Genomic DNA, 25,822 nt, shown 5'->3' with positions numbered 1-25,822 from the left:
ATATTTTATTTTGTACATGAAAAATTGCTATTCTGACCAGTATTATGTACCTTCAATATTCTAGTACTAGTATAGACTGTAAAATGATACAACAATTGAATGTTATGTTATTTGTATTATAGTTACACAGTATATATTAATGTATAGTTACATAAAGAAACAAAGACCATGGATCATAATATAATAGCACAGATTATATAAAATAGCATTATTAATTATTATTTATTAAAACAAAATACAAACTTACAAAATATATCAAGTAGTATTATTAGTAAGGTACAAAAGGGGCTCTACATAGGCAACCACCATTGAAACTGAGGGCAACGAGTTTTAACCATATTATCATTAAGTTTCCTGTATTATCATTTACAGTTTACAGTATTTGGTGCTTCACAGACATTTGTCATTTGTGTTAATTGTTAAGAGTAAATCTGTAGGTATTCCTAAAAGATGATGGACAATATCGAGTAAGTACATGTTTTTTAAACTTTAGTTATCACACATTATGACGTGTGACACATAAATACATCCCGTTACATTGTTGAATGCCAAAAGCTCCGATTTTTCATAATGTGTATTATATGTACCGATTTATTCGTAACCAACTAAATTTATTTTTAGTATTAACAGACATGTTTGTAATTTCTATACTTTTAATTATTAGTGAACCTCCCAAAAAGCACCAAAGAAGGCAAAATTATTCTCCTGATGAAAAATTGCGGCTCGTAAATATTTGTCACAAGTACAAACACATAAAAGAGAACAAAATTACCGATGCAGTTTCGTAGAAGCAAAAATAAGATGCCTGGAAATCAATAACAAATGATTTCAATTCAAATTTTACTGTATTCCGTGAATTGCAGTCATTAAAAAAATTTTACGATAATCGTAAAAAAAAAAATACTTGTAAAGTCATTGCTCAAAACCGTAGTGAAGACTGGAGTTGGAAAAATTGAAACGCCAGCAATCTCAACAATAGACATAGCTACTCTAGAAGTTATGAATGCTACTTCTGTGAATGGTCACAATTATAATTATGATGATGACCAGGTTACTATAAGCAATGATATCATTTTATCAAATATTTAGTTTGAATATGAAGAAAGTGATGTGAGTACTTTTTATTTTACTCTACGGGCCAGTTGTACCGTCTACGGTTAAACTTCGATTACGCTTAATCAGCTGATAACAGATATTTAACCTTGCAAATTCGGCCAATTAAACTCCGGTTAACTTTAATCAGAGACGGTACAACTGGCCCTATATGATATTATTCACTCATATTAATTATTCATTAAAAGTCTAATAATCAGACTTCAGATATTTAATAACAAATTGTCTTCTATAAATACAGAAAAAAAAATGTACATGTTTTTAAATCTAATTTGTATAAATAAAAATACCTACATTTTAACATTTTATTAGAAAATAATATTATGTTCAATTTGGTAGGCAGTTTATTATTTTATTGTCAATATGAACAAGGAAAAAAGTGGCCGTTGGTGTGATCATAGGAGAGATTTTTAGTTAAAGTTAGTTTTTTTTATTTAGGGCATTGTTAAAGATTTGGCTTTTCACTAAACAAATTTACTAATTAATGCTGTATCTATCTCAAATTGAAGTATACCTAAACAATTTACACACTTATTATTAACCATTCATATCAATAATAATCAAGGCTATATTTGTACCTATTATACATTTTTTACCATAATATACTGTATATCAATTTATTTTATACAATATAATATGTAATTATTTTTATTATTTTATGAGTATTGACCTATAAAGATTATTTATTATTATTAAATATAAACTTAGAAGATGTTATTTTTCTAAAATTAACATTTTTTGTAGAATTGAATTTTTACACAGTTATGTAATACAAGGTTATATTATTGTAGAATCAAATTCCAAAAGAAGTTTTAGATTGGAGTGCTAATAATATGTGGGCCAGTAATTTACAAACAAAACCAAATACAAAACTAACAACTACCAAGAATATCAACAAAGAATGGGTAAACCGAAGAAGACCGTCTTATACCCCAACTAGAAATGTAGCCAAGAAATTTGAAGAAGTAGCAGAAATGAAAAAACAAATAGCCAAACAACTGCTAGCAAACTTAAGACTCAAAGAAGAAAAAGATAGAGAGGAACATCTACTTCGAAAGGAGCTTCTCTTAATGGAGTGAGAATTTTAAAAAAAGGAATTGGGTTTAAAGTAATTTGTAATTAATTATTGCCTCTATTACCTTATTATTAAATTATTAAAAAACAAACTGTTAAAAAATTTAATTAAATTAACCAAATTATTAAAAATAATTAATTCACCAAATTATGAATAAAAAATTAATTTATGTTCCTATATGTAAATTGAAATTGTTTTTCTTTATTAAGTTTGTATGTAACTTTATATAGACTTTATTATTAAATGTTGATAAATAAATAATTCATTAATTTTTAAATAATTTATATAGTATAATAATTATAATCATAATTATTTATATATCAAACATTTATATTTCATATAATTAATATTAAGATTTATAGTTTATTAAGTTGAAGTATTATATTTTTTTTATGTTAAGTATATACTAGTTAGTATATAGTCATATAGATTCGTATACTGACCTGTTATTTTTCTCTTAAATATTTTTCATTAAGACTATATAGGTATAATGTTAATAAATAAAAATGTATTAATTGTTAAATAATTCATATAATTGTTGGCAAATAAAAATTGTATGTTTTTGGTATAGTAGTTATAAATTGCATTATAAATTTCCAAAATAATTATTGATTAAATTAGTTATCTAGTTATTCTCCATGCTGTCGGTTATCTCTTCCATTTATTTGATTGCCATCCATAATCGTAAATATTATTTTAATGTCTTATTTTTAAATGAATACAGCAGATATGCTTTCATTTTTAATTAAACTAAAATATAGTGTGTTATTATTTTTAATATATTTAGGTAATGGTAATAATATGAATTTATCTTTTTTATATTACTATTAATAACTAAATTCAAATGTTGAGGGTGTTCTAGGTCTATTCTGTCTTGTACTTGGTCATTGAACGGAATAGCGATGTTATGCAAGATACATGTTGATGTAATGACTGCCATAATGGCATCAATATTTTGTAGTCTTATACCATAAGCAAGAATTGGAAATCTTTTAAGGACACCGAAGCGTCTTTCAATACAGTTTCTTGTACAGATATGAGTTTCATTGTAAAGTTGTTCATTAGCTGTAGCTGTATATAATAATGATGTCATTAAATAGTTTAATAAGGGATATCCACTATCTCCTATACATAACAAAAATATAGATGTATATACATTATACATATATTAATGATAATAATTAATAGCTAATAATAGCTATTATTTTACCTAACATGATGTAGTTGCAATAAACTTCTGTGTGCAATCTAGAATTATTAAATATAGTTGAGTCATGCACAGAGCCTGGCCAACGTGCCATTTTGGTAAGAATGAGTATAAACAACAGTATTTTTATTTATAAAAATTAACACTTTATTATAAACAACTTTAAATTAAGTAAGTACAAATAAAATAATACATACAAATATTTATATTTATAAATCAAATCGATTCTTCTATTTTGTTTTAAAAATCATTATAAAACTTAGGTTCACACTTTGTTGTCATTAAAACATATTTTTCTATGAAAAGTAAAGATAAATTTGAAAGTCTATCTTGCGTTTGATTATTTCTTAAATAAGTTTTTATTCTTTTTAAAGCCTAAAAAAGATCTTTCAGCAAAAGCACTAGTTGCAGGAATGGTTAAAACTAATTTATATAATTTAGTTACTTGTGGTAGTATAGTTTAGTCTGTTTCTCTTAAATATTCTAAAATCTTATAAATATGAGTTTGATAAAACTGATCAGATGAATATATATTATAATTAATAATTCACTCTTTAACTTTGGAAATTCAAAATACTGGCCATATGTCTGTTAAGAGAACTAAATTTACTGTGAGGAAAGTAATCTTTGTAAAAAGAAAATTTTTCAAAATCAAGTAACCCCATAAATTTCAAATTATGTACTTTAGGAAATCTATCATTAATTTTAACTAAAATAGTAACTACTATTTCATAGAATAAACATTTATATTTAATTTTTTTTTCTATAGATACATGAACAATTTGAGGTCTTTTACTTCTGGAAGGTACTTTAGTATGTTTTTCTAAGTCATTTACTTCATTCCAAACTAACTCAAACGTTTGCCTATATTCATTTAATTGTTTTTTAAATTCATCAATTTTTTGTGTACAAAATGAAATATCAAATACTTTTTTTGTAATAGATATATCAAAAAGGTATCTGGCTAAAGATAGTAAAAATAATTAAATTAAAATTAAAATCAAAATCTTCTAGAGTCAAACAAAATCCTCTAGCACATGTTAATGATTCAGTATCCAACTTATCTACGTTCTCTACAATAGACAGCATTAATTGTTTTATTTCTTTTTTATATTCAACCATAGTGTTAATTAATCTACTATTATAGTTCCATCTGGTCGGAGCAATAGTTGGAAATCGTTTTTTAACTATTAAATCTAATTCATTAATTCTTTTAGTGCTATTGGGGAAGAAAACAGTAAGTCCATTCAGATTGGTAAAAAATGTTTTACATTCTTTTATATGAGATACTGACTGTTTAAGAACTAAATCAATTCTGTGTGTATAGCAATGAATATACACAACGTTTTTATATCTATGTCTTATTAAAGTCTGCAACCCATTATGAGATCCAGACATAACAGCAGCTCCATCGTATGTCATTTTTGTAACTATAACATTTTTATAGAATTTATTAAATCATTTTGTATGTCATTAGAAAGGCCGGTAAAAACAGTAGAATTTGAAATATGGAATTTTAATTTATCATCAACAGAAGAGAGTAAATTAAATGTTACAACAAAATTACCTTTATTTAAAGAATTTGATTTATGACTTCTAAAAGCTAATTCTTGTTTAGCGACAAAACAAGTGATATCATTTAATTTACTAACAATGTATTTATTATTATCTACTTTTTCATTATATTTATTTATGTCTTTTTTAAGTCCTCACTTATCCAAATATCTATCCTATTGTTTCCAAAAGTTTATAAATTAACGAAGGATTGAATGTGTAATTGACTTGATTCATGTCTAGTTAAAAAACCATGAAAATTAGACATATCAGTAACGCCATATTTTGACCAGACATTTGATTCACTATGTGAAATATCACACAGGGCACATAGTTTATCTGAACAACCACAGAGCCAATCACATATTTTATAAAAACTTTCATTAAAAAATAACGGTAACAGCAATTTTTAGTTTTAGATTTCAAATTGGGTAATTTAGGAGTAGGCCTCCCTCTCAATATAATACCCATTTTATCTTCATAAGAATGAGCGCCAAATGACTTTAACAGTAACCTATCTATATCACATTGGAAGTTGGAAGAATTATCTTGAGGTGTTGAAGGTGTCTCTTTGTTTGAAATTTATGATAATTTTGTTTGATCTGGTTGGCAGTCATTAAGTACTTGTGATATGTTAAGAAGCAATGGAAGTTCTTAATGTTTTGAAACTAAATCTTCAACCAAAACATAAATTAGAAAAAAATGCAATACAACATACAAATTATGTTTTGAAACATAAAGCATTTTATTTTAATTCATAAAATATTGTTATATTGAAACTATATAATGTTGTAAATTATTATATTACATTACATTTTTAATTATACATTCTATATAATATTAATGGATTATAATAAGTAATTTTACTAATACATAATATTAAATTTGGATCAGTGTATTTTTATATAATTTAATTTCTGGAGAAATAATTCATTTGATGGGTAAAAAATTTAGTGGTTTATGAACAAAGAAATACAAAATAACCTTAAGTTATCTAATTTAATCTTAAAATAGATATATGTTAAAATTTATAATAGAAGAATAAAATTTAAAAACATAGGATAAAATATTATTCTGATTAGAGTCCAAAGATCTACCATATTAATTTTGTTAGTCTTGCTCTGAATGTATGTGTACACGTGTGTATATCTGTAGTGTACTGCAGAAATATTTAAACTATAAATGTAGTTGTAATATTTGATATTTCCAAGGTGTAATAATTATTGAATAATATATTTAGGAACTAATTTTATTATTTAGTATTTACATAGAATGTGTACATAACTTACCTTTTGATTCAAGATTAGTATTTTATGATGAAGATTCTGAAATTTGTGCATCATCGACTTTGTTTAGATCGACGTTTTTATTAATCACAGCAATAAGCACAAATATTAAACAAACAAAATATTTGCAGTTAAGGGGATTGGAAACGGTGATTTTCTGTCTAACACACGTGGAACATACAATACGCCTGATAAAAATTAAAATACTTCTGGTAGCTTGATTTAAAATATGTAAAGATTTTTGGATTGATATATAAGTTTACTTTGCATCGGTCGTAGCATATTTTTAATATATTTAATAAAAAAAATTGACAAATTTATAACATTTAATATATTTATTCTTATCAAAATATTGCTACAATCGAATAAGTGTTTCGACTGATGTAAAGTAATCTTGTATACCAATTAACACATTTTTACATATTTTAAATCGAACAACTAGAAGTAGGTACCCTAATTTTTGTTTGGCGTATTGTATGTCCCTCGCGTGTTAGACAAAGACAGAAAATCACCACTTCCAATCCCCTTAAACATTTATTATCTTATATTATTTATACTAATAATTAATGTATTATGTATTAACGGATTAACAAAACTAAAACAGTTCTAAAACTTTAAAGTTATTAATTACTTGGAGTTTTTGAAAAATAGGTGGTTATATTTTTGTTTGATAGGTAGTTTTGACTTTCGCACAACGCACGAGCCGATGTGCATGCAAAAGCTGATTGTAATTACTCATATTTTTTTCTTCTTTACCACACTCACATATGGATATGGTAAAATTATAATTATTATTATCACTCGTCATGCTATAATTTTAATTAGAAATAATTAAAGAATTTTAAATTTTAATTATTAATAAACAAACTTGAAACTACAAAGATTACATAAGCAGTGTATATCGATAATATGTGTATATGTGATAAAGACTTTTATCCAAATATTCATGAACTCTTGAAATTATTTTGTACTCTGATATATTATATAAATGTTATTAATTATTAGGCGAGTACTAAACAATTTGCGTTAATTCCTATTTCACATTGATCCACACTACCCGTAATAGATAACAAGTTAGGGGATTTAAGAATGTATATAAATATATAATGTACGTATTTATGGCCTTATGGGTGTATTATTAATTATTATATATTTCATCCCCCCTAGCAAAATTCCTAAATACGCCACTGATCCATGGTAATCGGCCAGTGACGCAGACCGCGACAGCGCAACGTGCCAACGTAGCTTTCGGCAAGTCGCGAATCGGCGGCGGAGCTACTGAACGCAGTGCTGCTCCCTGCCGACCACGGTTTAAGATAGAATGGTTGCGCGTCCAACAATTTCAAGGGGCAGGAGAAAGACGCGTTTATGAAAATTACAGAAATTTTATAAAAAAAATATATTTATGTATCTGTGGTGACAATTTACTAGCTTTTAACGCGATCTAAAGGTCATATTTATAATCTATAAGATAATATGAGATATTAGATAAGTAAACATAATTATTTAAAAAAATCATAAAATACGATTCCTGCTATTAGTACGATTTATAAAAACATATTCAGACTGACGCTAGATGGAACTATAATAGTCAGTCCATTCGTCTGAGGTACATTGCACTTGGTACATCGCTTGGTCAATTAGCACAACCATTCTCCCTTAAATCGTGCTGCCGACTAACCGAATATCGATAATTATATTAATACCGAAAATTCTAGACATTCGTGCTTGAACCAAGAAGATCCGCAAATAAGAATATGAACATCTTCCAACGTCCTTAAGAGGAAAAATACTGGAACTAAAAAATCTAATTATTAAAAACATAATTTTTTTTATGGACATTTAACGTTTAAACATCAAAGAAATTAATTATTTAAACTAAGAATAAATATTTTCGTTATTTTATAACAAATCAAATTTTTTGATTTTTTCATAGTTCTATAATTTATCATAGGTATGTTCTTTCTTATGTTACAATTTGATCCTTTCTGGACAACGGTTTTCATCTACATCCCTTTTACCATTTAATACCCAAGATTTTACATGGAAAAAAAATTATGATGTTATCACGTGCATTTTGATAAAAATGCTGCAGAATGATGCAGTCTCGTGCATTCTCCTTAAAAATAAAATTTGGAGTACGCTAACATTTCTGAAAAATTAGTTGGGGTACCTCCGTTCCTCTGCGGCCCCAGACACCAAGTCAAGCACTGATTAGAACTAGAAGCATAAAGATTTCCGTATTGTTACATAGCGACACGTTTTGGCGTTGCTTGCCGTCCGCAACCACGCATTTTTACAACACACTACTCTTATTTCTGCTGCAAACTGCTGTGTCGTTCTGTGTCGCTGACCGGTGTTGCTATTTAATTTCCCTAAGGGGAGAGAGTAGCTCACTACCATCGAGATTACAATATTATCAATAAGTGACCAAGAGGAGATCCCCCTGTAAATTCACCACTGTTATTCATATAAATACATATATAATTATTAAACCATCAATTTTTTTTACATTAACCTGATATGGGCAATACAGCTAGTACGTATTATATAATTATGTAACCGAAGTACACAGTACTGTGTGCTGGTCGAATATGAAATTCAAGAATTTACCGGGAGGTCAGCACTGTTTGACGGGTGGCAATAGTGGCAGTAACGACAACACTCCACCACCAATTGACCGCAAGATAGTTGGCAATTCACCCCGCGTATTCGCTCACACCATTGTCGTTCTTTGTTCACGTGCACGATTACACCACCACAGTAGTACACCAGTACAGTACCTTCGACGAGTCCAACGCTGCAACCAAACGGCTATACTCACCAGCACCTGCCATTGATGGTGTGTCGTTCGTGATTCTTATTTCGTCCGCAACAACCACCGTCGCGCTGTTCGTCGTTCAGTCGGTCCTCGGTCACCTGTTGGTTGTAGTGTGTAGTCGTTAATTCGTCCATAACACTGTCTGTGACTCGAGTGTATGTGCGCGTTGCGTTCGAGACATTCGCGCCTTTAAATATTTATTTTAATAACATTACATTCGCAACTGTCTAATTCGCTACTATTTTGAATTTTATTACGAAGAAATTTTGGCTTGTTGTAACATCCGGTTTTAAATTTTAAACTCGCAAGGCACACTTCATTTGAACTATTACAACATGATTGACGTTTTTGGATCTATAAAGGCACTACTGAAAATCGACGAAATATGCATCGACAACATCGTATTCAAATTGCACTATAAGGCGACGCTTATAATCCTACTATTTTGCTCGACTATAGTAACATTACGGCAGTACTTCGGCGACCCAATTGATTGCATTGTTGATGGTGTTGCAAGCCATGTCATGGACACATACTGTTGGATATACTCGACGTTCACCATATCCAATCGTATCACTGGAAAGGCAGGCAAAACCATGGCGCATCCAGGTGTATCGAGTTTCAAAGAGGATGTTGATAGTGTCAAGTACCATAATTATTACCAGTGGGTATGTTTTGTGTTATTCTTTCAGGCCATGTTTTTCTACTTCCCTAGGTATGTCTGGAAAATATGGGAGGCTGGACGCATGAAGGCATTGGTCCTTGACCTCAACAGTCCATTTTCTTTTGAATCCGAACACAAGCAATCGTTGATAAACTACTTTGTCCACAACCTACACTCACAAAATTTATATTTTATTCGGTTTTTCATATGCGAGATCTTTAACTTGTGCAATGTATTTCTTCAGATTTATTTTATGGACCTGTTTCTTGAAGGTGAATTTAGAACCTATGGCTTAGATGTGTTTAAAATGATTGAAATGAATCCTGAAGATCGTAATGATGTAATGTCTCGAGTGTTTCCTTTAGTCACCAAGTGTACATTCAATAAATTCGGTCCTTCTGGAACCATACAGAAACTTGACGGTATGTGTATATTGTCACAAAACAATCTTAACGAAAAAATATATGTATTTTTATGGTTTTGGTTATGGTTTGTTGCCATAATTAGCGTATTAAACTTTGTATATCGCACACTTGTCATTATGGTCCCCTGTTTCCGTTTATTTTTATTGAGATCAAAAACTGATCGCTTTTCTTATGAAAACTTAAAAACTTTAACCCAGAAATTTTGGATCGGTGATTGGTTTGTCTTTTATCAATTATCTCAAAATGTCAGCCCTGTAGTTTTCAGGGAGCTGGTATCAGAATTGACCGAAAAGTTTGAGGCAAAGGATAATGTGTAATTGCAACTCAATAAATATAACATCATTTAAAATTTAAATACCAACAAAATCAAATAAAAACAATTTTGAACAAATTAAATATAATTTATGTAACTATTTATCAATAATATATATAATTTTTATTTAAATATGATTGTTTATCAATCCATGTGAATATATCTTATAGTAGGTATGTTGGTATTTAAAATCAATTTCCAATTTAAATTAATGAACTACAGGGTTTTAAAAGACAAATATTATAGATGTTTTTTTTTTTCTGGACAAGTGCTTTTATATTGATAAATCAAAATATTATATTTTTTGTACAATCACATCCTAGAATGATATTCCATATTATAATATGTAAATACTGATATTAATTAAATATAATTTGTGGTTTCATTCTTATAATTTTAAAATGTAAAGATTAGTTGTAGAATGAATTTTATAAGTCTTATTTGCATGTCAATAACTTATAAAGAATTACTTAATTTATAAGATTTTAATTGTAATTTAATTTTTTTAAGTTTTTAGTATTTGATTTTACATTTTAACTGTAATGTGAACAACTGTTATACAATAGTTGATTCAAAAATTATAAATGATTGTATACTTTTATTATGTCAATTATCTGTATTAAAATAAATAATTAACTTTTAATCAAACAATAGTAAATTTTATGAGGTACTTATTTAGATAATAATTAATAATTAAATAATTCTTGGTAAACATAATGTTCAATTAAAGTATGTTAAAATTATTTTTTTATAAGCTGCATATTTAGTAGATACGATTAATTAATTATCTACATTTACAAATAATATTTAGTTTTAAAATCTTTGAGCAATAAAATTAGCTAAACATTTTTTTTTTAGTTTTATCAAATTAGTATAAACATTTAAATAAAATTGGTCAGTGATAAATATGTATCACTCATTAATTGTAATAAGTTAGGCATTATGTGTATTATCATTTTCATTAACATAAATAACATAATATCATTTAATTATATATTTTTACAACTATAATTTTTAAGTATAATTAGTATTATTATAATTAATATTATATTTAAGTATATATATACTAGTTTTATTATTGTATATCTCGATGACCATTATTTTATACTCAAAATTAATTATCTAACATTTACTGTAACCACTTTTTGTCAAATACCTCAATTGAATTTAAGCATTTTAACACATTCGTGAAATTTTTATTATTTATTTATTATCATTGTTATAACAATAAATTAAATCTAAATCATCCTGCCATTAAAGTAAAACTGATACCTAAATGAATGTTAAACTATAGTGTGTTTTGTCAATACAATAAAAACTAATATATTTTTCAAATAAAATGAAGTTTGTGTTTTATTATTTTTTGTGATATACTTTTAACTTATACAGTATACAGTAATTGAAAACAAATCTATAGCAATTGATTTAAATTTACATTGATAAGTTGCTCCATTTGTGGTAACTGGTTACTAATTTATTATTTTACAAGTAGTAACTTGTAACTAGTAAAGATGTAAGATACTTTTAAAGTTAATAACTGATTCAGATATAGTTGTTTGATAAATTTTAAGTTACAAGCTAATTAATTATTTATGTTGATTTCTACAGGAAGATAATGACAGAGCTTCATATTTGTTTATTAGATGACTAAATTTAAAATCCATTTTATAAAACAATGAATTCAAAAATACTTGGTTAAGTGTAATGTTTGGTCATACTTTAGAGTAGGGATTCACAAGCAATTTATATTGTAGTCTGGAAGATTAAAATAATGAGTAAATGAGGCCCAGAAGGAAAATCTTTATTTTAATAGTAATATGAAGACAAAAAAATTGTTTGATATGTTAATGGTCTGGATTTGGACCACAGTCCGCCAGTAGAGTTGTTTACTTTATAAAATGTTCAATCTGGTTTTGATATTCTGTTGGTAAGTGTAATTGACAATGATTTTTATCTAGATTTTAGTCTAAACCCTAGGCACCATTTTGAAACGATAAGTTTGAGGACTTTGAATGTATTTATAAGTTGACTTTTTAATGACTTATAAGATTGACAAAGAATTTCTAAGAAAAAATCAACTAGATTCTTTTTAAATGTATTAGTGTGGCTCTGAGGTATGGGATTCCTATACAACAGGTGATTGTATTAAATAAGAATATGATCAACGTTTATTTTTAATTTTTGCTAGACATTTAAGAAGTATTCCTCTTTCACTTTACAATCATACTCCTACAACTAAAAGGCTTTGACTGAATTCATTGGCAGAATGTAGACATGTTATAAGTGTATGAATTTAAGTAATTTATTATTTGGTAAAATAAATACAAATTTTTTTTTAAAAATCCAACTTAATTCTGACTTATAAACTTGAATTCTGCAGCTTAATGCCCATTCTCATGCTTCTAACAATCTATAGTCTACAATTTATTCACTCTATACTCTGTCACAAAAGAGAATAATCAGTCGACCAGCTGATTTTCTCCAGTGCTATGCTTTTTCCACTAATGGCCCAGTGTTTGCATTATCATGTGGTTCTCGACATGCTAATTGCATCATTCATGAAGCCCAAAAAAATCTGTCTAAGAACCTTGCTTTATATATTATAAAATTAAAATAAATTTTTAAACTTTTAATGAATTTTAATTTATTGGTATTTTTTTTATTTTTGTACACTACGCAAATATCTATTTTTATTTTATGACTTTTATTGTTTCTTAATGTACAATTTTTCACAAATATTGAAAACAAATTTTTAATGATACTATATAAATAGGTACCAATAATATTTCTGGTTCATAACTATGGCCAGTTTTCCCAATAATCATAGTTTTCTTATTAATTAATGTTTCTATAAAATGCTTTAATTTTGTAATAAACTAACAAAAAAAAAAAGGTAATGGTAATCATAAGACATACATTTTAATATAAAAATGTTAATAAATAATAACCTAGCATGTTGAAAATTTAAAGTTAAGTTACTTTTAACTAAATTACAATAACAAGCTACTTTTTTTCAGAAGTAACTTCTAACTTAACGAGTTAAATTTGTTTCCATGTATGAAGTGATAAGAGTTGCTGAATTGAGTTATTTTTTTCTTAAAATCCCTGATTTAAAAAATATATTTATTTTTATAAAAATTTGTTTTATAAGTAAATAATAATGATAATCGGATGTATCTAACATTATTTATAAATACTGTTGTATAACTTATCAATAATAATTTATAACCATGGTATAATAGTGCATAACATAGAATACATTATTTATATTCAGTGATGGGTAGTAACGTAGTTGCATTTTTCAGTAACGTTATGGTAACTTCGTTATTATTATTTTTGGGTAGCGCAAGTGTCACTACGTTAATTATTTAGAAGTAACATGTCAGAAGAACGCATTACATTATAAAATAAATTTTATTTTTTTTTTCAACTTCACGGAGCAGTTCTTGCCTTTGTATCCGGATCAGATATTGTAATTTTATTTAAACTACCTATATAAGTAGATATTTATATAATTACAACATTTTCCCAGTATAATCTAATATAATTATATGAATAAACGATTTTGTGTAAATATTATTTTCAATTTAATTGATTATAAATTAGCATTTGTATAAAATAAATATAAAAAAGATTGATTTAAAATATACATTTTTTTTTATTTAAAACTTGAATCACATAAAAGTAACATCATTGAAACTAGTTACTTTTGAAGAAAAAAAGTGTAACGTTACACATTAATTTTGTACTCAGTAACTAACAAGTAATCTAGTTACCTATTTTATTTTGTAACTTATAATGTAACTTAGTTACTTTTAAAAAGTAACTTACCCAACACTGTTTATATTATAAACAGAAAAATGATAGGGGTAACCGCTTTATTAGAAAAAGAATATACAACAATTTACTCAGTATCCCATCCATGTTTATATACTCATTAATCTATATAATTAATAAGTAATAACTAATAACTATTACATATTATAATATTTTTATTCATTCATAGAATAACACCTCAATCAAATAATATTTGATGTTATAATATATATATATATATCTTAGGTTATAATTTAGTATAGTTATAGTAGACAATTAGGAAAACAAATACAAAAAAAAATAATTATTTTGTTGGATTTGATCATTGATTAAAGTATTAAGATACCTAAGCAATTCATTTTAATAAATACATTTATTTAAAACTGTAAAACATCCATTAAATGTTAGTTAAAAAAAAAAAACTAATTCTTAACTGAAGTAATTTACTTCTTATTTCTAATTAGCTTGTAACTTTTACAGGTTTAAAAATTTTAAAAATAACTTAAAATGTAACCAACACTTTTTTATATTAACTTGACTTATTGAATTTAAAAAAAAATTAGCTAGCTTGCTAGTTAATTGGTGTATTTAGAATTTGTTATAGAATTTTGAAAATATTTTTTTACATGTTTAACATTTTTGATTGAAATCTTAGGGTTTTTTTTAGTGTATATTTTATTCACTTACGCTTCTATAACTAACGAGACCTAGTTATAATTAAGGATTTTAATTATTTAAACATTTGTATTAAAATAAAATAAAATGTAGTAATATGTTTATGTTGTAATATTTTGTCAGTCTAATACAATGGGCTTACTTGGCCAATATTGGTCACTGACCACCAATAATCAGCCCAGTGAAAGACTTCTGTGAAAAATGGACAATTATTAGCTACTGGCTTGTTCCAAAGTTTCAATTTTTGTTAAATGTAAGTGATAAAATTGATGTGGTACCTGAAACAATAATAACAAGGAATGTTTTAAATGAGTAAATTGATAGCTGCAAAATAATTTTGCAATGATTTATGGAACTATCAAACATTGTATTTATGATACATAACAAATAAATAATTTTAATATGAAATAAAGTGAAGTATGAGTACTAAAAATTAGTTATCTATGTATGTATAGTGAGAAATTTGATTTAATTACTGAAAATGGGTATTAGTTATGATTAAAATATTATTCTAACTGCCTTTTTACTGTATCTACTTAGACCTTATAAAGCTGTCTAATATTAACATTGAAAATTAGCCTTTAACATTTGGAAGTATTTAAAAAATATTAATTATTAACTATTAACTTAGTACTTAAGTGTATAGAAGTTAGGAATAAACTGTTATGTCATATTATTGATAACACTTGATTGGTTGCTCATACTAACTTACCTCTGATACATACCAATAGAATTAATACTTGCTAAAATTTTTGCAAGTAGTAGTACTACTATGTTAAGTAGTTTTTCCTTAGTTAACTAAAAAATCATTATTGGAATATTAATATTTACAAATGACACGTTTTGGTATAAGTAGCAAGGGTGCACCCAAGGGGGTGTCTAACAGGCTTTAGCCCCCCTCCCCCCCCCAAATGGCTAGCCCCAAAACATTTTGATAATTTTATTAGGTTTATTGACAATTGACATTTGACTTTAAATTATTATAAAAAAAAATTATCAACTATCGAAATTGAAACATTAGGTAAAACATAATATTATATTTCTACCTGTCATTCCGGGCCCCGGGTGAGACCTCTGTTGTCTATTATTATCATCACGACGTCGTTAGTTGAAACTGTGTACTGTGTAGGATACCGGAAATGTCTAGATTATACATTTTTATCGATACGATTTAGTTTATCGCAAACCGCAGGTATCTTTGCGTTAAAAAATTCCACTTTCATTTTATTACTTATTTACAGTGTTGGGAAAAGATGACCAAATAATCATCTGGATAAGATAACAGATAAGTCATTCAACATTTATCTAGATAAGATAATATATAACCACTAATTTTTTTATCTAGATAGAGAAAAAAATTAATAAAATTTTATCTATATAATTTTTTTTAAACTAAATTAATTTATAAACAGTAAATTTGTATAATACACATGTATACGTATCATATTACCTATACAACCTGCATAAGCCTAAAAACAATTGTTATTTCTTCATCAGACATTTATAAATTATAATAATGTAATATTTTTATTTGAACATAAGTAATAACAAATTATAATGTATAATAATTAATAATACATAGCAAATAATAGTTAATAAAAACAACTTCAATATTATGTCATTTTTTGACTTGACACTATTTGAAAATAATTATTTTTTATAAATCAAATTTTGATCTAAAACATAACAACATTTGAAATGTATCATCACTAGACTAAACTTTTAGGCTAGAGTCATACAAAGAATTCCAACGAGTTACTACAGGAATAGGAAATTTACAGCCACACTTTTCTAAAATTTTGTCTGAAGCAACTGTGCTTCTACTAATGAGTGTCCAAAAACTAAACAATTTTTTGAATGTTGATTCAGATATTTTAATGTAACTTGCATCTTTAATTATCTTTATTTCAGTTGTTGATATTAAATTTAGAGTATGTGCACAACACCTCATATGTGGAGGTAAACAAAATGAATCATCTATATTTTGATCCTCAGAATTGGTAAATATTTGACCAATATCTACCACAGTTATATTTTCAGTTTCCACATCTGAATCCTCATATGGTGAACTGTCTTCGGTTAAATCACCTATGCTTAAAGTAGTTGACTGAGTTGATTTTACGCGTGTTGAAAAAGTTCTAAAAGCTTTTGCAAAATTACTTGCATTATCTGTAACTGTATGACTTATTTTTGAGTAATGAATATTATATTCTTGTGTCATACATGTCATTGTTTCAGTGATATTTAAGTAAGTATGACTTCCGATTATTCGCTTACAGCCCAAAACAAATGATTTTCTTTCATAAGTTATAGGATCAATTAAGTGACAAGTCATCCCTGAAAAATGATAAAATATTACTATTTAAAAAATATTTCAAACATAAAAATGATTGTTACTAAACTAACTATTTTTTAAGTGATAAACTACTCATTTTCAAAATAGTTTCTTTGTTTTAACATGCCACTTTTAAATGAAATTCTGGTACATAAATGTGATTATTAAAGTATATATTTTTTGAATATTTGGAATACATAAATTTCTATATTCTATATTTATGTACTACAGTTATGAACTTATGTGTGATGTATTAAAAATATTATATTATCTTTTTGGTATAAATAAATCAGTATGGTAAAAATTGTTTTAAATTGTATTTAGTGGGTTTTTAAAATATCTTTAATGATAAAATAAACTAATGTAAAACATGAAACTAGAAAAACTTAAAGTTAGTGTTATAATTATTAGTAAGGACTTATGATGTTAATGAACTAAAAAGTAAATAAATATGTATGTAATTTGCTTAATATGTATGAAAAAAATATAAAAATATTGACATAAATTATTCAATAAATATAGAAAATATTTTATTTATAAATAGTATAGGTATACCTTAGCCTAATAAAAGTTTGATAATTAATAACAATAATTTAAATCATACCTAGATAACTTTTATTATTGCCACTCCATATGTCTGCTGTTGTACAAATGAATTTTGATTTTTGAATCAAATCTGATAACATAGAAACATATGAATTGTAACTATTTTTCAAAAGTTGCAATATTTGTTTTCTATTTGGAATAACGGATTCGTCGTTTGAATGAGTGAGTCCCAAAATGAGTTTTTTAAAACTACGTTTTTCGACAGTCACAAATGGTCGCATTTCACATACAATATACAAGATCATTTACCTGTTAAAATATATATTTTGATAAGAACAATTGATGTATTATAAATAATTATTAACTATCCAAACATCTACATTATAATTATAAATTTCAATTAATTTTTAATAATCTATAACTATAGATTAAAAAATTATAATATAGTAAAAGAACCTAGGTCACAAAATGTTTTGTTATAATATATTTATCATTTGTTCACATTAATTTTTGATCTTTTGCGATTAGTTTTAAATAAAATGTTTAAACACAATTAAACATATCTAATATATTTTAGTGAATAAAAAAAATAAAAATATATTGGATAAGTACATAATAATCCTTATAATAATGTAAATACTTTAATTGATTGAAATATAGAATGTACATTTTCAACTACAAATCACTTTATATATAATGTTTATAATATACGTTTGATATATTAAAACATATATAGTTCCCTAATTATACATAGGTTCTTGGATTATATTATTACAGTAATACAAATCATACCTATATTATTAACCAAAATACAAGCTGATACCTAATTAAAACGTAGGGGTACAGGTATAATAATTATAGTAGGTACCTAGATTATGCACATTATTATTGAATGTTAAGAATTATTTTAAAATTATAGTATTTTAGACCTTAATAGTCTCATAGGTAATCATAATAAACAGAGTTCATTTGTAAGAACATATTACCTAGCTAAGAATATCTTAATAAAATATTCCTGAATGGAACAATTTTGTTTGTTTTAAAATGTCTTTTTTTGAATTACCAGACATCTTCAAGATTTTGTACTCCTTTACTTGACTCATTGTACTTGAATGTAATAACTAAAAAGAAAAATTATGCGAATTAAAAAACCATAGGTAATTAATATTTTGTAAGCTCTAAATTATATATGTAGTATAAATCAACATATTTGAATGTTTTTATCTTAGCTTTTTATACTACAACCATATACCCACTACTAGCTTATGGAAAAATTTTAAGTTAAAGTTGCTGCATAAAATCACAAACCAATATTTAAAAATATAAAATAAAAATGTAACTTTTAACAAGTGGAGCAATCGCCAATCGCCATTCGCCATTCGCCATACACAATATACCTACTTCTCTTTAAAAAACGGTAGGTGAGTTGTCAGTGTCGTCACTAGTCATGGCAAAATTATTAATATTATATTAGGTTTAAGTTTACTCTAAGGATTTGAAAATATTTACTTATGGAAATAATTATTAATTTAAAGTAAAATAGATAATTTATTGTATATCTTTATTTTATGTATTGGGTTTTAAATTTAAATATATAACTTATACTGAAATGTTGGGTATGAGGTTGGTTTAACCCTACCTATTGTAAACTAGTATTAGGTATTAGGTAATTTACTAAAATAACGATTTTAAGAACAAAATTAATGTAAATGGTAGTAAAAGTAAAAATTAATTTAATTTCAGAATTACAGTGAAAAACCACAGTTTACAGAGCTTTTTTATAAGAAAAATAAAATTATAAATCGGCAAAACAGTATTTCTAAAAAAGTAGGTAGGTGAGAAGAATTATTTTTTTTTTGTATTAAATATGAGGTACCTAATACCTACCTATGTCCTAAATTATTTTATACCCATCTCTTCAAAATTGTCAATTGAAAAATATATATTAATATGGTTTGAAAAACAAATATGAATAACTACTAGGTAGTAGGGACTTGTAGGGTATTCTTCTTAGAAATGTATGTACCTACCTAAAACATTGACTTTTCACTTAGTCCCTTATGTATGACAAATAATACTTTAGAGTGACTTAATAAGTTTCCAGTAGAGTTGTTATAAGCAATAATTTTCTTCAAGCACATTTTACAAGTAGCAAATATTTTTGTTCCTTCGACAGACATGATTTTGTAATATTTGCCATCTAGCAAGTAATTTTGTACTTTATTTTCGGTAGATTCCATTTCACTTGATTGAAACGACCTAGCGACATTATCTCCATTGTCTATTTCAGATTTATACATAATATGGTTATTCTTATTATCATATTTCTGTTGTGCCGTACGTTGTGCGGCATTCCGGCATGAAGTTACCTATCCGGTTATCGGCTTATCGCACTGCACGCCAGTTATACGCGTTACACGAAAGCAAACTCATTTTAGTTATATTTATATAATATTATCATTTTAATATTTGGAATATAAAAACAAAAAATTAAAATCTCAAATTATAAATTTATTAATACAATTTTATTTCATTATTAATAATGCAATATTAATTACGTCGACACTCGGTATATTGTGACCTAGTATTAAAAAATTAAAAAAATTATAAATTTAAGTACTTAAAATATTTTATTTAGATAAATTGACACAGATAATCATTAAATTCATCTAGATAAGATAATATATAACCACTCATTTTTTTATCTAGATAAGATAATTTAATGAATAATATTATCTAGATAATTCCCAACACTGCTTATTTAGTAGATTAACTAGTATTGAGACTATTGTCGTACAACTGTTCAAGTCGACATCGTTGGTTTTTCGCGAGCTGATTTATTTATTTATTTATTCATTTTTAATTGTTAATTGTTTTTTGTTTATTCAAATAAAACTTAAAACCGGGACAGAAAAACAAAATTAGTTAGTAAAAGATTGTAAACAAGCTTTAAGATTTCTGTACATATTTCAAAATAAATACTACCTATTAATATTAAAATTATTTGAATTTAGCCCCCCCCCCCCCAAAAAAAAAAAATCCTGGGTGCGCCCCTGATAAGTAGTATAGGTATTTAGGTAAGTAGGTAAACACCAAATTTTCTCATAAGTTCATAGGTATACTTAATGCTTTTAAGTTTTAAAACTTCATAATATATAAAAACTATAAATAAAGATACTAAAATATAAATAAATCAGTCGTTCAAAAGGTAGAAACAATTACCTACTGAAAACTTCATAATTTATAATTTCAACTACTTAAAATATAGTTAATAATATAGCCATATGTCTCTCAATAATATTTCTTTATTTATATAATATATTGTCGTTATAAATCACTTAAGCCCCAGGAACAGTATAGAAAGCATGTACATAACTTTAAAATATTAGAATTATAGATCAATACTCGAGGTCTTGAGCACACTAAAAAACACATAAATAGAGCAAAATGGAACCAACAATGCCAGTAATGATATATGAATGGTAGTAGAGGACGTCACACCCGTATGTGTTGTCTCCGTCTTAGAAATGTGTAACATCGCAAATTTTAAGCTCAGCAGATCACATTTAGCTTCGTTAGTTTAAATTTTAGAGTGCATTGCCCTATTATCAAAATTAAAGGCAGGATTATTATCTAGGGCATCTCATGGGCTCTTGATTATGTTTTAATTTTAAAGAGACTTATGAGTATTTTAATATTGTAAATTGTTTTTATACCTACTTTGAAATACTTATAACTTGCTTTAAAATAAAAATAGAATTAAAATCCCATGAGACACCATAGAAAATAATGTTACCCTCAATTATTATAAGAGGTCAATTTACTCTAAATTTTAGCCTAATAGAGTGGTCTAACGAAAATTGAAATAAACATTATCTGCTAAGCATAAAATTTGCCATGTACACACTTGTAAGACGGAGACAACACATGCGGCTACCTATACGGCTATACAATACTGTGATTTTCTATCTTTGTCTAACACACACGTGACTTCAGATTTTAAGCTTTCTCTTTTTTTAAACATACCGGTTATTCTAATAAATCGATAGAAATTCTAAAATCAGATTTGATTAGGTACTTAAGATCGACTTTCCCAAATTTTTATACTACCCAATAAATTCTTAAGAACATTTTATTCAAAAATAGTAATTTCATATTTCAATTTTTTGAGAAATTAAGATTAAAAAATCAAAAATTAGGTGTAAGTCAACCTGAAATAGAGTTGACGATAAATTCAAATCTGTTTTCAGTATTCTTATCTCGCTTATCTCGCTAACTAAATCAATCGCTTGGCTAAGTATTCTTCTTTCTAAATCCTATGTCTCACATGTGTTGGACAAAGTAAGAAAATCACGGTATCGAATCCCCTTAATTATATAAATTGTAAATGCTTTTACTATGAGTCTATAACCTATTTATGTTAAGATTTTAAATATTATTTTAATAATTATGATAAATACCAGCTAGTATAGGACATATTGTATATTTATATGGGAATTTTTTTTGCAGATAAAATCAATAACGTACGAATGTTGACAACACCTACATTTTAAACAGTATATAAGCTTTTTCACGTATATATTGTTGACTTCAGCTCCTACAACTTCCAAGCTCTGGTCATAGTTTAAAAATACACCAACTACAAAAACTATGATTAGTGCTCTACCAATATTGTAGTCTGCAAAATAAATTTACATTATGATATAGCCAAACAACGATGGTTTATTTAATATCTTCTGAAACTATCTATTGATATTATATAATACAATATATTTTTTGGAATATATATATTAGTAAATTTAAAGTGTTAACTTATTACTCCAAGTTCTAAAAAGTCACTCGCTTGGTATAATACCAATAATTGTACCGCACTACTGTAGGTATAATGATAATGTACTATACTCGTATTATACTGGTATTTCATCTTATATAGTAAAATACTGTGGTTTTAATGACCATTTATTTGGAAGATTTTTTCATTTATCGTCCTCCTCTTCAGTCATATTGAATTGCTTTAGAATTCGACCCTTCTATTTGTCCTGTGTGGCTGTGTGAACACTGTATCCGGTCAAATACCTACCCACCTACCTAACAACAACCCAGTTACCTGTGGAATCCAAGGGTCATTCATTGTTCTTTTGTACGGCCACGTAGAGACCAAATTTCGTTACCTATCTACCTACCTATTTAAGAAATATTTGTTGAAGATGTGTAAAAAAAAAGTGCTATAGAATATTCAACACAATAGTTGTACAAAATTAACAGGTTTTGATTTATGGTTCGACTGTTCGAGTTTCTCTTTTTGGCTTATAAATTCCTTTTATTCCTCTGTTATGATGTATAATATGTGCAACGAACTGAATCAATGACATTTCAAAAAAAAATATATATGTAATATAAAACCAAAGCAAGGAAATCCCTTTAAATGTTATTTTAGAAGTAAAATAGTATTTCGTATAGTGTTATTAGCAGGGCTCGTGACTTTATGCATTTGCATATTATCAATCTAGCTAAATCGCATTTAATGCAAAGATATCCAATTCAAGATACCGTGATTAAGTATGTGAAGTTTTATTTTGCATATTTTTGCCTATTTAGAAATTTTTTAACTACCTATTTGGCTTATTTATGCGTTTTTCTATTTCACTGTGCTATTTAGTGTATTTTTACCAACACTTGATGAAATTGCAATGGTTTATATTTTCCACTTTATAAAATAAATGAGAATTTTCGCAACATAAAATTATTAAAAATAAAACGTATATAGGTAGATCATAAATACGTATGGACGTATATTATGTAACCCACATTAAGCAATCGTGGGAAACAAGTTATATAAAATATAATACGAGTATATAATTATTAGATTATTAATGGATTTTTTTTACATTAGTTTTTTAAATTAAATTAATTAAACAAATAGAATATATATTTTACAAATATGAATGGACATTTTTTTAATAATTATTTAATGCATATTTTTAGACTTTTAGTGCATATAAATGCATATTTCTGTACTTTTAAAGGCATATTTCAATATATATTTTGCCAGTTTTTAGGGTCCGAGTGCAATGTGCAAACTTATTTTGGCATTTTTTAGGGAATTAACTTTCAAGCACTGGTTATAAGGAATAAACATTTAACTAGTAACATAAATTCTAATATTTTTTCTCAATATTTTTTTTTGAATTTAACAAATTTAGATATTGTTAAATCATTACAAATTAAATGGCTTTTGAAAGTTATCAAGTGAAATATTTCAAGTAATTTCAAATTTTAAAATATTCCAAACACTCCTTAAAATAGATTGATCCCAAAGTCTGCTAAAAATTTCTAAAAAAGAAAAAAATTTTCAAGTAACTACACAGGTCCAATTTAAATCTTGCCAAAAGATTTTATTTCATTAACCTTGAATACAGGTATGGAAAACTTATATTCACAACTTAATAAATTATGTAGAAATATATAGAATTTATGAAAATATTTTCATTTTTTGAATATGTATATTTAAAAAATAATCATTTCCACGTATACTTTAAATCAGCGGTGTCCAACCTGCGGCCCATTGTAGATTTTGATGCGGCCCTCAGTGGCGTAGTTATGGGGGGGGGGGGGGATGATGGGGATAGATCCCCCCCCAGAGCCTTTTTTTTTTTTAAATGTTTAATGTATTGACATATAAAATATATATTATAATAATATAATAAAATATATTATAATTACGGATTTAATTCACCATGTCCTTATCTTGGCTCTCAAATTATATATTTCGTCTATCATATTATCATTCATGATACATTCATACAATCATACGTGAAACGCAATACCATAGATTAACCAAGTGTTTTTCCTACAAATTTCTATTTATAGACATCTGTGGGCAAAAATAGGCAATGGCTGTTAAAATGGATATTGAGTTGACAGTCAAACGGTTGAATAAAAGACAAACAAATCGAGCAAATCCATTGTCTGATCAACAAATGGATGCGGAAACTTACTACAAAATAACTGTTTTTATACCATATGTTGATTATTTCATAATTGAATTGGAAAATAGATTTTTGGCACACTCAGACATTTTCAAAGGTAGTTTAATAATATAATATTATTATTATATAGTAATATTAACAAATATTATTTATTAGTGTATTTGAAATTGTTTTACATTTTTAGGGTTTGAAAGTTTATTTTCTTCTAATACAATTTTGACTGAAGTTGAAGGAACTTCATTTAAGAAATTGGTTGAATTTTACCAACCAGATGTGGAAAACTTAGATATTTTACTGGTTGAGCTAAAGTTGTGGAGGCGCAAACTAAGCAGATCATCTTATACTGTATCAAAATCAGCTCTTAAAGCGCTTATTGAATGTGATGCTAATCTATTTCCTAATATATTTATATTAATCAAAATTTTATGTACATTGCCTGTATCCACTACAACACCTGAGCGGATGTTTTCATCCCTAAAAAGAATAAAAACATATTTAAGAAATACCATGTCTGAAGTAAGACTAAAAATCATTAACTTTTTATTCATTGTCATAAAACGATTGTCATTACATTTTCATAATAATTACTTAATAATCCTTATTTGTTATTAAACAGGATCGATTGAATGGATTAACTATGTTGGCTGTCCACAAAAACGTACACATTGACACAGAGGAGATAATAAACGAGTTAGCCAAAAAACCAAGGAAATTGGATTTTATTTTATAAATTATAAAATTTATGGAAATAAAATTTTTGTATTAATTTAACTGTGTATAGAATTATGTTTAAAAAAAAAACCTGTTAGGGAGGTGTGGGGGACTTTGGCCTCCACTTCACGTTTATCCAATTAATTAAATATCCCCCCCAGAACCAAATCATAACTACGCCACTGGCGGCCCTCACTTCAATTTAAAAACCATGAATTAATTGTATATAATATAATATATTGTTATTATATTATGTATATAATATTATATACATAATTATATGTATTATTGT

At 26.4% G+C, this 25,822-nt stretch overlaps 1 protein-coding gene, 2 long non-coding RNA genes and 1 pseudogene across 3 annotated transcripts; 3 read left to right on the top strand and 1 right to left on the bottom strand.

Annotated features, from left to right (window-relative positions):
- Positions 1-377: 377 nt before the first annotated feature.
- On the top strand, positions 378-2,410 carry LOC149061315 (uncharacterized). The gene is made up of 3 exons (XR_016189703.1): positions 378-467; positions 665-1,110; positions 1,905-2,410. It is a non-coding gene; the product is annotated as an uncharacterized LOC149061315 (long non-coding RNA).
- A 741-nt stretch (positions 2,411-3,151) lies between these two features.
- LOC149061314 (uncharacterized) lies at positions 3,152-9,190 on the bottom strand (annotated as a pseudogene).
- Positions 9,191-10,510, top strand: LOC107172671 (innexin inx2-like). Its single transcript, XM_015522963.2, has one exon. It carries the CDS (start codon positions 9,392-9,394, stop codon positions 10,460-10,462), a length of 1,071 nt encoding a protein of 356 aa, XP_015378449.2. The 5' UTR covers positions 9,191-9,391; the 3' UTR covers positions 10,463-10,510.
- A 14,590-nt stretch (positions 10,511-25,100) lies between these two features.
- Positions 25,101-25,590, top strand: LOC149061313 (uncharacterized). Its single transcript, XR_016189829.1, has 2 exons — positions 25,101-25,335; positions 25,436-25,590. It is a non-coding gene; the product is annotated as an uncharacterized LOC149061313 (long non-coding RNA).
- Positions 25,591-25,822: the final 232 nt, after the last annotated feature.

Source organism: Diuraphis noxia, unplaced genomic scaffold (assembly GCF_037042655.1).
Source record: "Diuraphis noxia isolate RWA-SAM2 unplaced genomic scaffold, SU_Dnox_SAM2 contig0001, whole genome shotgun sequence".
In the NCBI taxonomy this organism is placed as follows: Eukaryota; Metazoa; Arthropoda; class Insecta; order Hemiptera; family Aphididae; genus Diuraphis; species Diuraphis noxia.
Note: the sequence above shows the minus strand (reverse complement) of the source record. Positions and strands in the feature narration are given on the sequence as shown.

Bases quoted from the DNA above. Each gene is read 5' to 3' on its own strand.
- LOC107172671 (XM_015522963.2), top strand. From the start codon at position 9,392: ATGATTGACGTTTTTGGATCTATAAAGGCACTACTGAAAATCGACGAA.